This window comes from Leuresthes tenuis, unplaced genomic scaffold (genome assembly GCF_036924035.1).
Source record: "Leuresthes tenuis unplaced genomic scaffold, fLeuTen1.0.hap1 SCAF_3, whole genome shotgun sequence".
NCBI lineage: Eukaryota > Metazoa > Chordata > Actinopteri > Atheriniformes > Atherinopsidae > Leuresthes > Leuresthes tenuis.
In genome coordinates this window covers 14229263-14242844 of record NW_027325357.1, presented here as the reverse complement: position 1 = coordinate 14242844, position 13582 = coordinate 14229263, and the positions used below count along the sequence as shown (strand labels likewise).

Below are 13582 nucleotides of genomic sequence, written 5' to 3'. Positions count from 1 at the left end.
GCAGTCTTCCTGACATGAATACATTACTGTCAATAGCTTGAAAAGAAGAAGTCAGAACACTTGAAACAGTCATTCAAAGTCATTCACTCACTCTGCTTCAAAATGACAATAAAAAATAAATACACCTTTTAAAACTCTTGAAAAGAGAGTAGCATTTAGAAAATGTACAAAGGAGGAAAAGGATTCATTCTGTTTCAGTGTATAGACTGAACATTTTGAATGATTTCTCTTGGTAAGCTCAGTAAGAAGGACAGCAGAACAGACTCCAAGGCCAACAGCAGCCTCAAGTGCTATGTTTATAGTCTTGTTGGACATCTGTCAAAGATGTTATTGTAGCCACACAGTGAGGTGAAACATAGCAAAAATTCTGACATTTTGGTGGAGCTCAATGTTTTTACAGGAAGTCACTTCATGCATATTAAAGAGACGCTCCTTTGATCCTGCACAAGAAAGAGCCAACAAAAGGACTAACAAGCAGCCTGGCTTGGGGAGAAATATATACACCTAAAGACCATTTAATCTCCACAGGGCACTCGTGCTGGCTCATCACACTCAAAGACAAATCTTTTTAAACTTATAATCTTAAAAGAAAAGGGTAAACTAAGTGGCTGTCAGGCTCAAACCTCTTTATATAGGGGAGGTGAGAGCTCCACAGAGAGAGATGGAGGACTATGGTGGCTGTGTTCAGTCACCTGACCGCTGGCCTGGCCTCTGGGAACAGGAAATATGACATCACTGTGCTGACATTCAGGAATGTGGGAATGTCAGACTGCCTGTTAACATAGCTCCAACAAAACAGAGAGAGAGAACAAGAGTGATGGACATAACATAACTCACTGCTGCTGAGTTATTTTAACCCAAAAGACCAGGGCTGTATTTAGATACAGTTAAGTTCCGCTTCTTCTCATTCATCTGAAAGAGAAGGTTCAGTTGACACGTGTGGTCACAGATGCAAAAAGGTTTAATCAGATTAAACCTTTACTGTAATGTCATTCAACAGGATTCTGTATTCACCAACCAAGAATTTTAAATCACATAGACTGCTTTGCAGCATCAACATTTCTTTCCATTATGTTGTATTAAATCCAATTCATTGCAGTTCAAATGATGGCATGATATCTCTAAAATATTGTAAAACTACTCCATATAATATATCTAGCCACAGTTTTTGTTTGGTCAAATGAGCCCACGCACAGAGTAATCTGTTCCTCAAATTGATACATCTGGATCGGATTTTTCTTACCACTTCCTGAATCATCTCGCCTCCATCAAACACTGCAGTGTTGAAACAGTCCCATTATCGCTCTGAAAATGAAAAAGCTGAAGCATCTGAACCTACTCAGATGTCAGTGTTACCTCACCAGCTTCACATGTAAAGAAAAGCCGAGCAACTGTTGCTCATTCTTTCAAAAGGCTTTCTATTGTGAGCACATCAGTGAGCCGTAATGATAACTGACTTGTTCAACTTGCCTGCATATCTGGTGAATTAAAAAGCACATCTAAGAGGCCAAATCTACACTGAGAGGCTAATTGAGAAACTTCTCATTTACACAATAGAAACATTTTCAACAACAAAATCACCACTTGAGGAGGATATTTGATCGTTAATGAAGACATGGGGGGGAAAACTGGAGCCGTAACTTTATCTCATTATATAACTTCCAGACATTGTTGTCATTTTCTCAGCATGCACTGCTTAACCTTGTAGCATTTCTAGATTAAATACCCACACTGTACTTAAGGGCCATCTAGGAAATATTGTATTTCTCCTTAATGAAAATGCAGCACTTGGAAGTCACAGATTGACATTGAAAGCAGCAAAGTACTCGATTGTACCTGCAATTTTGTACCTTCTCACTGGCTCTCCCTATGGTGCTGGACACAAACAGCAAGTTGTTTGAGACTATCATCTCAGTAACTTCTGGCATGCAGGAAATGAAAAGTTAAATCTCTTAATGTATCCTATGTTCCTCTCAAAGGTTTATAACTAATTAGTAGCTTAATATATTCACAGGAGAATAGGATTTCCTGCTTCAGTCATGTTACAATAAAACTATTTCAAACCCTTCATCAATTAATGCAATAGTAATACTGAAAATGAAAGATATCATATATATGAAATATATGTATATAAAAAAATAGCTTGTCAGAATCTGTCACAACAGACAGACACAATCTTTTCTTACTCGAGCAGAAGGCAAAATACAAGATAAAAAAAATTACTGTTGTTTGTCATGCAACAGCTAAACATAAATCAATAAATCTTCATGGTCACTGAGCTTTTACTTATAGAAACAACAGATACATTAGAGAGTCTCATGTGAAGACAAGGGAATTTATTTTGAACATTTTCCCATGAAAACTCTCATTTAGAGCTCATTCCCCATTCATCAAGACCAAGCAAAGCGACAGTGTCATGGTGTTGCCAGCCTCCCTCAGAGATGTTGGCATACAATATTTGTGTCCAAACCACTTTTTTCTTTTCACAGACTTGTTGCCAGACTTTAGCAATGAGCAGAGAAAGAACCAAAGCTGGAGGGAGTGCAGCCCCAAAGGAGCCCAGCAGCTGCCTGGGAAACCAAACTCTGACCGACTCTGGCCCACGCTCTCTAACCCCAACCCCTCCTGTCTAATAACAACACTCTGTCTGTCTCCTCCTTTTTTTTCTTTAGATCTGCTGCCTTTTCCACAGTCATTCTCATGCTGAGTTTGGGGAAAAATAAATCAGATGTGGATCGGTAGAATGATATGAGTCACCCTGCTTCACATTCTCCGAATGCTTCCCAGCGTTGATTTCAAAACAGTCACACATGTTCATGTTCTCACTCTCACACATAGAGGCAAGGGACTGGGTGTGAGTGCACACACCCTCGCATTCACGTCTGTGCTGTGACACTCACCCCGATATTGGAGGCTGTCATCGTGGTGGTTGTGCTGATGGTGGTTCTCCAAGGCAGGGGGGCTGCTGGCTCCCAGCTCTGCCAGTCTGCGACTGGTGGCAGAGAGTTCCGAGCGGAGGTTGGTCACTTCCTGACTGGCAGACTGGATAGCCCCATCAATTCTCTGTGCCAGCTGTTTGTTGTCTTCCATCATTTTAAGGATTTTCCCCTGAGGACCAAATCCACACAGAGCAGCATGGTGTCAAGAGGAGCATTACAGGGAGTGAAGCAGACACCCTTTTCCTCCTCCACCACCACCTCTTATTCCCCTCCTCTTCCTCCTCCACCTGTACTTCTTCTCTCAAGGTTTACTTTGTACATATAAAAAACAAAAAACTCAAGTTCCTCTTCTGTTCTGGGCTGAGCAGTTCAGAGATGAAGACTACCTGTTACTGCATAAGGAAATAACGCCTGTGTGGCCAGGCACTACACAGTGAGAGAAGGCATGTGTTTGAGCAGGGCAAAGGAGAAAAAGAGTGAGCTCTGGTTAAAAAAAAAAGATAGGGAGAAAGACAGCAATGAGAGCAGAGAGACAGAACAGAAAGAGGAGAAAAAGAGATGCAGCCCAGAAGGCGGAGGGGAAAGTGAATGCTCCCGCCGAGGAAAATGTGCTGTGAGCAGCTGCTCTCACAGAGGACCCTGCACACATTGAGATGACATGCAGCCTTTTAAATGGACTGTACCATGTGGTGGAGGAATGGGGGAGACGGGAGTGCAGTTGGACTGAGCTGCTCGCCTGCAACTCTCCAACTACACAATATGCAGTGTATCCCACACCTCGTGGAGTCTATAATGAGTTATTAATTGGATCTGTAATAGGAAAAAAGTACAGATTGTTTCTTTCTACTTCTACTTCCTGTGTTGCTACACATAAGAGCTTGGCAGCGGTATTAAACCCTTCAACAAGCACTTGTCAAGCCCTCTATATCTTTTCACATGTGCTCCTACTTTCCCTTCCTCCCTCTTACTAATGCACCCGCTGTCTTTTTGTCTCTCCCACCCCTCCTTTTTCATTCCATTATATATTCATCTCTTTGTCCTGGGAAAGCTCACCCCCACATCGGTGGAAGGGGAAGGGGGCTGGCACTGGGCGCCCAGGGGGAAAACATTTCAACACAGAGAGCAAACTTAGCAAAGGACAGAGGCTCAGCCCTATAATGAGGTACACACAAGGAGAAGAGGCCCCAAGAATTGCAATTGAGCTGTGGTGAGAATATTTATTTATTTGATGAGAAACAGTTGGAAAGATTATATTTCAGCTTATCTGTGAGCCCAGTAAATAAACACCATCACTATCAGCTCTTATCTTTGCAGATGTAAAATTCCATCATAGACATAGAACATAGACTGCTCATCTTAACTCAAACATCCCTGGGTATTGCGAAGCCATCACAACTTAAAATCTGCATTTGACATTTTAATTTCCCAAAGAAGAAAACACATAATGTCTGGCAACAGACTGAAGCAGATGAGTGAAACATCACTCTGAGGCTGTCATCTGAGGATCAGGTGATAACAGCTCTGTGGTTTTCAGTATTCACACAATTGCAGAGAGAGAGAGAGATGCACAAAGATGGAACAGAAAGCATTTGCAATTTGTTCTGATGGTTTGTTCACAGTTTCAAGATGAAGTCTTTCCAATGTTGGTGTTATTGCAGTATGTCCATGTGACTGTCCCACTGATGTCTATTGATGTTGCCTTGACTGACCTAGTTTAACTCATCAGCCCCCTTGTACTTTACTGTATGGGGTCATTGTCAGTTGGCTATAGGGTTGTATGTAATGACAATATTTTCAACAGCAAGAGAATGGAAAAAAGGATGCGATCAATACGGAGGACAACACAGGATATTTACTACATGTCAGTATTTATGGCTAACTACACTGGTTAAGGAAAAGGCAACCAATAACCAAGTCAGTTAGAGGCACATAGTTTTATCCAAGTCTGAAAATGAAAAAGCACTAGACCTTTAATGATGCTTGAAGCTATGACACAGGTTTCCTGCAGTAGAGTCGAAATAATTAGCCAATCAACTGATTAATCTGAAAGCAATTTTAATAACTGATTATTTTTTTGAGTCATCTAATTAAAAAAAAACTCATTTCTACTTTTCACTCTTAAAGTCTTAGAACTTTCTGTTCAGTGATTTATATGACTGCAAATCAAATAGCTTTTTGTCTCGCTATAAGAAATGAAATAGAAAAGATTTTAAAGAATCCCGACAGGCCGACACTATTTTCTGATGGTCCAAAATTCAACGTTAACCACGTTTCCCAAAGGATGTCAACAGGCAGTGATATTTAAAGCAGTTGATATGGTTTCTGGTTATAAATCAAAGTACAAGTATTATTTTCAATTGTTACTTAATCCATCCGTCAATCCTTCGTTACTGCTTACAAAGTCTGGGTTGCAGACGTCAAGATCTCTCCCATTCATCCAAAGAGTTCCTCACCTTATCTCATCCAAGTCACCTTTAGGTGGCAACATATTTCTGCAACATGTTTTTCCTTTTGATTATTTAATCTTATTCATTCCTTACTGATGCCAGGAGAAGGGGGTTATGTGGTGGCATTCTGCCCTTGTAAGGTCTCCCAAATCGAATCTGTCCTGAATCAGGGGCTAAGTGTGATTCTGAAGACATATACAGTCAAGGAAGATTATGGAACCACAACACCTCATTCAGGAAAGCGACACCATGGCATTACCCTGGAGCCACACCTAGTGATGGGGCTTATCTGGGAGCAACTAGTCCTTTACTGAGGAGATGCAGGCAGGCTCAATATCTTGCCAACATATGTCATCAAAAGACAAAAATGTCAACCTGCATGTGGTGTTCAAGAAAAAGTAAAGGGATAATCAAAGTAGCAGGGATCGCACCCTGGTTACTACGAATGGCATCACAAAAATCAATGAGAACACATCCTGTATTTGTTGGGCTCAGTTTGGACCCAAAAGGTGGACTGAGCAAACAATGGCATCCACAGAGCCAAACTGTCAGGATTGCTAAAAAAGTTGCAGCCCTTGGGGGGTTCACAGTAAGTATATACACACTTTCACAGCGGTGTCTCTTTTGCTGCATGACACAGCTTGTTCCTGCTGCATCCTTTATTTGTCCTCACCTTCTAGCCTGTTTTTAACATGTAATCTTTGTGCAATACCTGTCCATATAACCGCTGTTCAGCTAAGAAGTGCCACACAGGACAGTTATTGCAGTTACTAGAGAATAGCATCATCATCAGCACATTTGATCACATGTTAGCAGATCATTATCACTGTCTAGACAGGCACATCACTGCCCCTGATTGCCACACTAGCCTTGATTTGTTGCTGATTGGCAAATGAAGAATGTAGCACAGGAACACAGGGCATATATGGGGCCATCTTTGGTGCGTGCTTTATACGGAAGGGTCCTGTGATTCCAGCAAACCTCATTTTCTTAAACAATGTAACAGCTAAGTCTTCCTTCATATTACGCCACCAAAGTCAGCCTAGAGCTACGTGAGGCAGATCTTCCATAGACTTTGGAATGCAAGGAAATGAACGATTTAAAGGTCAAGTGTCACGTTGTGTCCCAGATACACATCAATAACTACACAAATACTTTGAGGGCAAATAATTGTGCCATGTCCAAAACACACAAAGTCCTCTTCTGTCACAACTGGGCTGAAAGCATGTTTGGACTTGGCAGAAACCTTGGGCCAGAGCAAAAGCTTTGCTTACTGCATTAAAATGACCTGCACTGGTGTGGTTGTTTGTGGACTTAGTTTGTTCACTTGTTTAATGCTATTAATGGGAAGTTTAATTAAGTGTGCGGCGGGTGTGCAGTTAAAAAGGGGTATTGATAAACAGTCGCCACGACTGTCTGCTGAGGTTAATTGAATATCGACTAATCCCCCACACACTGGAATGCTTTCCAGTTCATCCCAATAACAAAGTAATATAATGCCGTGCTCAACTATTTATAATGGTCTTAACACAGGCTTGTGAAAATGATGCCCCCCTCTCAACTGCATTTACTAATGTCAATCAAATACTATTCAAATAGAATGATAGATAGGGTAGTTTTATGTGTGACTACAAGGTCTTGGAAAAGGACAACTATTGAAAACTAGTATTCTTTTAAAGGTCAGAGGAATTTTGTTACTCAAAGCTTTCATTTACAAGTGTGTGTCTGGCAATGTGCACTTCGAAGCCATGAAGCGAATTGTATCTAATTTGCATATGAGTGACGCTGTGAGAGCAGAATGATCATCAGGGGTGGTAGAGAACACTTGATGCTCAGATGTTAGCAATGTTGGAGGAAGGACACTTCCCTCACTGTGTGGCAGCACACAGAGCAAGGCTCCTACATCCAAGTGTGAGGACGTTTGGACTATTTGTTTAAGACATACGAAAGGTTACACACAGCAGGTTACCCACTAACTTAACTGTATGCTAATGATGCCACAATGTGATCAATTTCATTTAAGAGGTCAAATTTGCTTGAAAGGAATTAGAAATATAATTTGGCTTAATTCTTTATATCAATGTCATTTTTGTAAAACAGTATTTTTGGAGCTCCATTATGTCAAGTCATATGATATTCTTTACAGTTTATATATAGGTATGACACCCTTAAACTAGTACTCATTGTTTTTGACCATTCTGGTCAAACCACTCCCAAAGCTCTAAACAAAACACTGACTTCTCATTTTATAAAGTAAATATGCTATATTGTGACTCAGCAGACCATGTGAAACATTTGCTGATGTTAGTCCAGTTTAATCTCTTCTAGATCCATTTTTAGGTCTCAACCAAATTGTGAAGGACATGTCAGGTTCTTTAGCTGTTCCACAATGTTCATATTTTTTGTCATAAATTGTGACAAAAACACAGATCATTATGTGTTATCCTAGTTTCCCAAACTGTCCCATGGACTGTGTTGTTTACTTGAATTCACATCAGATTTAGTCATGAATGTTCTATCATCCACATATCTTTTCACACATTTACTAATACAGAAATGTTAAAGACTTAATATTCGGAAGCTGGTCTCGGTCCATCTGGTGTTTAGATTTGTATCTTCAGAACCTCCAGAAAACTTCTCGAAAATATGAGCTAAATCTCATCATTATATTATAACAGTCGATTGAATATCATCTCACAAACTCCCATAAGACTTTTTTTAAAAGTGTTTTAACAGTAAATCTATTGACGTGTCAGCATGTTCTTTCCGTGTATGCGTGGGTTCTCTCCAGGTACTCTGACCTCCTCCCACTGTCCAAAAACATGCATATTAGGTGAAATGGTGACTCTAAAATTGTCCTTAGGAGTGAGTGTGAGTGTGTGTGGTTGTTTCTCTCGTTTGTCTCTGTGTGGCCCTGTGATGGAATGGCGACCTGTCCAGGGTGTACCCCGCCTCTCGCCCGATGACCACTCCAGCCCCCCCGCAACCCGACTGACGGATTAAGCTTGTATAGAAAATGGATGGATGGATCTATTGATGTATATTCAGATAATGTGACTTTATTCAAATAAAACAGTTGTAAGAAACTTATTGCTGATGGCTAACTTGCATGAGATGAGTTCACTGCCCATACAGCCATTTTAGTTAATGATATGTGGTAAAGTAAAGGGTGATGCAGAGATGTAATCCCTCTAAAAAATAACTCAGCATGTCGAATGTTACTGTACAGTCTTCTCAGCTCGGTGGCTGTAATGAGCCCTTTGTCACAGATCGTCACAAGCAAGACAGATATTTAAATACTTTCTATATTATTGACCTAGTTCTCTGCTGGATTACTGTGTCACAAGATGGTATGTAATCATTTAAAACATTACACTGTTTGGCAGAAAAAAAACAAAAGCTATGTTACTGTTACCGATTATATAACTGTAACTGGAAGGGTCCTGAGGAATAGATGCCACAGGCGGCCAAGATGAAATGCACAGTGACATTGAGCGATTTCTCTGATTTGAATCTTGGTGAAGACATCTCAGATTTTGTAAGCATGCTAGTCAAGAAAATACCATAATATGTTGGAATATTCAAGTTAAAAATTTTCCACATATTTAAACTATTGAATGAGTCAAAACAGACGGCATTATATTAATTTATATTGATATTCCATCTATTTTGACCTGACTAAAGCCTGTGTCACCAATATTCTCTGAGAGGCGAGGAAGGTTCATCTTATCATCTTTCTGTATTTTCTGACAGTCTTCTGTCAGAAAATACTTTAAGTAGTAAATCATTGTGTATGATTAGGGTTTGTCTGAAATCTGTAATATTTACAGTTCACTCTGTGGTCAAGTAATAACAGGCCTCTTTGCTTAAGTGGTGGCAAGAATTCAAGGAATGAAGCCTGGAAACATTGATGAAGGGCTACAGTACGCCATGGTGCTGACTTTATGGTTGCTTATTTACAGATAGAACTGAAAGAATGTCTCAGTCTTCACATAGAGCTACTCTGAATCTAAACTTTCCCTGACAGCACCTCTGAATTTCAGTATGTCAAACTATGCTGTTTGCTGGTGACTGAAACAAAACATTTTATTCTATCATTAAAGACTGTCTCACTACGCAACACTCTGGCTACCAATATGAAGGTTAACAAAGTTTTTATAATTTTTTTTATGTTGATTAATTTGCACTGCATTTGAATTTGAATTGTTTTCATGTCAGTTGAGTGTGTGAAAACACTGTAAGAAAGTGTTGCATGATAAGTATGAAAATTAGATTTTGAACGAGTGGGTCTTTATCTAAGTTATGGACAAAAGCTGACATTTTCTGTCCCATTACCCTCCATTTTTCCATGCCTGAACGATGGTGGTTGTTTAATTTGTGTAAGAGGATGTGTTCTGTGCAGCTATAAAGCGACAGTGCAAGGTTTGAAGTGACGCAATATATATAGAAAGAACATCAAGCATGTATTACTTATGTGACAGAGCAGAAAGACAAGCAGCTGAGCTTCTGTCACATGCAGTTTACTGCTTTGCGAGCTCTGATATAGCACAGATTTAAGAGATAGAAGTGTCACAGTTGGGGGGGTATTTATGTCTGTGTAAGTGAATAGAGAGGAAGCCTTTGGCCTAAAGTAGTGGAACACTGGGACAGAGGGGCATTGATGGAGTAAATTGTGAACTGCAGGGAGCGGAAACTCTACTTTTTTTATTTTTGAGTTTTAAGCTTTTCATCTCCTGCTCCCTCTCTGTTACTTTTTTTCTTTATAAGATTCTTGGTCATGCGCCTTTGAACAAGTCAACCTGTTGTTGCTTTCTACTGCCACTTGGTGGCAGTGTCAAGGAAACTGGAAAGAACAAGAAATGAAGGACACTATATTTTTGGGCTTGTGCTTTTCCACTGTCTTGGCACAGAAAAGCAAACAAACCAAAGAGTATGGACAGGAAGTCAGAAAACTACATTCAGTGCTTTTGTCTGGAGTACTTTTCCTTGACCGTGTTGAAAAACGTCACAAATCTAGAAAAGAAATTAGGAGATGTTCAGCAGCAGTATTAAAAGGGATGACCATAGTGCAGCTAAGCTTGAACTGCACTTACACTAAGCTGTGATGTTTGTTTGTTGTAGTGAAACTGCAGCTGTACAAAAAACCTTCGACACAAAGCGCATTAAGCACTTTGCCATATATGTTCTTATCATGTTTGTTGGGATTTTTCTGCCTATAACATGTCGTTTTGGTTCAGTTTAATTGGACTGGTCTATGTTGTTTTCAGCCACAGCCGGCCCATGTTTGCAGAGAAATAAAACCCACTGTACTCTTTGATCACCAGCAAACTCATGCCAAAGCTTTTAATACTGTGAACCATTAAGTACAAAGAAAGAATTAAAGCAACTTCTCACAAAGCTGAACGCTGGTTTACATATCACTTAGAATACTAACAGCAGTGACTTAAAGTGAAATGTGTAACCATTTTAAATCACGATTACAAATGTACATCGTCAATGCACCGAAGACGACATGTAAAACATGGGCATTTGCTCTCTATCGATACAAAATGGGGTTATTCTAATATACTGTGTTGAGCTTGTTCGTTAGATTCATGTTTTTTCCTGTTCTATTCTGAAATGTTTCTCCTTTTTGCTCTTGTTAATGTAGTTTTTGTTTTCTGTGCTACTTCACAAATCCTCATCATCTCGATCTGTTTGTTCCAGCTCTCTTTTGCACGTTCTGTTTTGCCTGGCTTTCAGCCTGGATTTTAAAAAAATATTTTTTTACTTTTCTGCCCAGCAATGCTTTAGTTTCTCGTTTGATTCAGTAAATGTGTTGTTCTTTGTATTCCTGCTTCCTGCTCGTCTGTATTTGGGTTTCCCTAAACATCTGATGTACTGACCTATTTATGTAAATATGTATGTATGTTTATGTATGTAAATACGGCACAACAATTTTGAACTAGGCAATGGCTTTACAGCTTCTTTTTAAAAAAGGCCAGGTACATACTCTTAGAATTGCAGCATCAGTAACCACTGTTTTCGTTTTGTTTTCCTGGCTCATGTCCAGTCAGCAAATTTCTAATTCATACATGCGTGGTAACAAATTACACAAACAGCCGATGAACAATCGCCATGAACCAGAGGAGATAGCAATATCATATGTATGTATCCAGCAGATAATAGACATACAGACTGAGAAATTTAGTGATTTTATATCTGGACCAACATTTGTAAAAGTATGAACTTAGGCCACACTATCCAATGCCCCTGTCTACACAATCAGCTTCACTATGTACACAGTGGTTTTCAATCACAGAGCGCCAAATTACGCCTTCGCAGTGCACTATCAACAGGTTGCTGAACAGAGAAAAGTAACAGCGCCACTCCTCTTCTGCAGCTTAAACTTTGGCAGAGGGGGACACTCTGATCCCTGAAGCTTGCCTTTGGAGACTGAGATAAGACCTGCAGAGAACCACCTATTATCTGCTGTCTACCTCTCTCCATCTATCACCATCCCCAAATTCCACTCCAACACCTTGCAGTCACTGAAAGTGTAGTAATAATAAACAGTTGACAGCCTCTCCACTTGGAGATAACAGTCGACCTGGTTGCAGATGAAACACGTTGCCAGAAGCCACGATGAGCATCAAGATAAAGGCTTGTGAACAAGACTGTCAAGAATTGAAGGGAAGAGGGGATACATGGATGAGAGACGGCGGGGTTTGTTATGATGACCCTCAAGATCAGCTGGATAGGGAACATTCACCCGAAAATGGAAAATCATGCTGCAAAAAACAATGTTCTTCCACATTCCTCCTCAACTTAGACCCACTCTGTTTTTGCCTCATTTCCTCTCGGTCTTATTTCTGCTCCCTGCTGACTGTTTTCTGTCACTGCTTCCTCTTCTTGTGGTCCTCAAAATTCATTCCAAGGGCTTTTCTTGCCTTGACACACCACTAAACTGCCGCAGTGAATAAGCTGACATGCACAGCTGAAAGTTACAGCTACCTGTATTGATGTAGAGACCTTGGTGAGGTCACAAATGTAGTCAGGTTGCTACAAAAGGTGCACATTTTGCAATTAGGTCTACACTTAGCTACTTCACTTTTGTCAAAATGAGGCTCTCGCTTATACTGTCACTTTCCTGTGCTTGCCTCTGCAAGTGTCACAATTACACTGTGATGCTGAGAGGATAACAGATGTAGCCATACTGCAGTTTACAGGAGAAGAAAAAGATAGTTGACAGATTTTTTAACCCCTGTTCAAGTGTTAAAATAATTTTGAATTGCCACAAAGAACCTGTCTGTGGGTAACACAACTGGAGGATAACCCTAAAGGTAAAACCTTTTTTATGATGTACAGTGAACCTAATTTATTTCCAAGCTTTCTTCCATCAATCTCTTTCTTGTCTCCATGCAGTGGAATGAGTTTTAGAGAGAGCTGCAGCAGTTCTGACAGAGCTTTCCCGACTGATTTATGATATACGATTAGTTATTTATTGCCTAATCACAGCAGGCTGCTGAGTGCAGGTTAGGGATACACCTCCAGCAGACAATAGGGCCATTGAGAGGGAGCAAAGACTAGGGTCTTTGATTGGCTTTTTCTGTGAATAGGGTTTTTAGAGAGTTTAACAGCAATCTTGAATTAGAAGAATTTGGGATATTATAAAATGTAAATAAACACAAAGTGTAAACCCTATACTTAGAATCAATTAAAAATAGTACACAGACACAATCTAAAATTTTAGGAGATATACTATCATTTTGGGGAAAACGTTGGAATTAGGGCATTTTTCTTACTTTGTTTTCTATTTCCTTGAAATATACAGCAACTAGATGGCTACAAATCACAGCACCTGTATGTATACTTTAGTATTAACAGTGCTTTCAGATATGAGCACTTACACCTCCTCATTGCAGATGTTGCTTTTGAACTGTGCACTAATAACAAGACAAATAACAAACCAGATGTTCCCTCTTCCCTTTAGTCTGAGCCCATGCAGTGATTTCCACATCCGAATTGAGTAAGTTTATGAAGCATTGCAGCCTAAGGGCCTACAGATCACATTCCTTAAATGTTGCTTTTCAGTCTCAACCAGATTTTCAGAATCCTTTAGGTTCACCGTATGAAAGTGCTGAAATTGACACATTTCTTTTTAATTAAATGGACATTTTAATGTTATTCCTAAATTGTTTACCTTTTTGCCCTCCT

At 39.9% G+C, this 13582-nt stretch overlaps 1 protein-coding gene across 3 annotated transcripts in view; it reads right to left on the bottom strand.

Annotated features, from left to right (window-relative positions):
- The window catches only part of kaznb (kazrin, periplakin interacting protein b), a 97569-nt gene that overhangs the window by 66681 nt on the left and 17306 nt on the right, over positions 1 to 13582 (bottom strand). For all 3 annotated transcript variants that reach the window (XM_072381947.1, XM_072381948.1, XM_072381949.1), the window contains exon 2: positions 2901 to 3108. In XM_072381947.1, coding sequence (XP_072238048.1) covers positions 2901 to 3108 — 208 coding nt within the window. The remainder of the gene's footprint in view (positions 1 to 2900; positions 3109 to 13582) is intronic.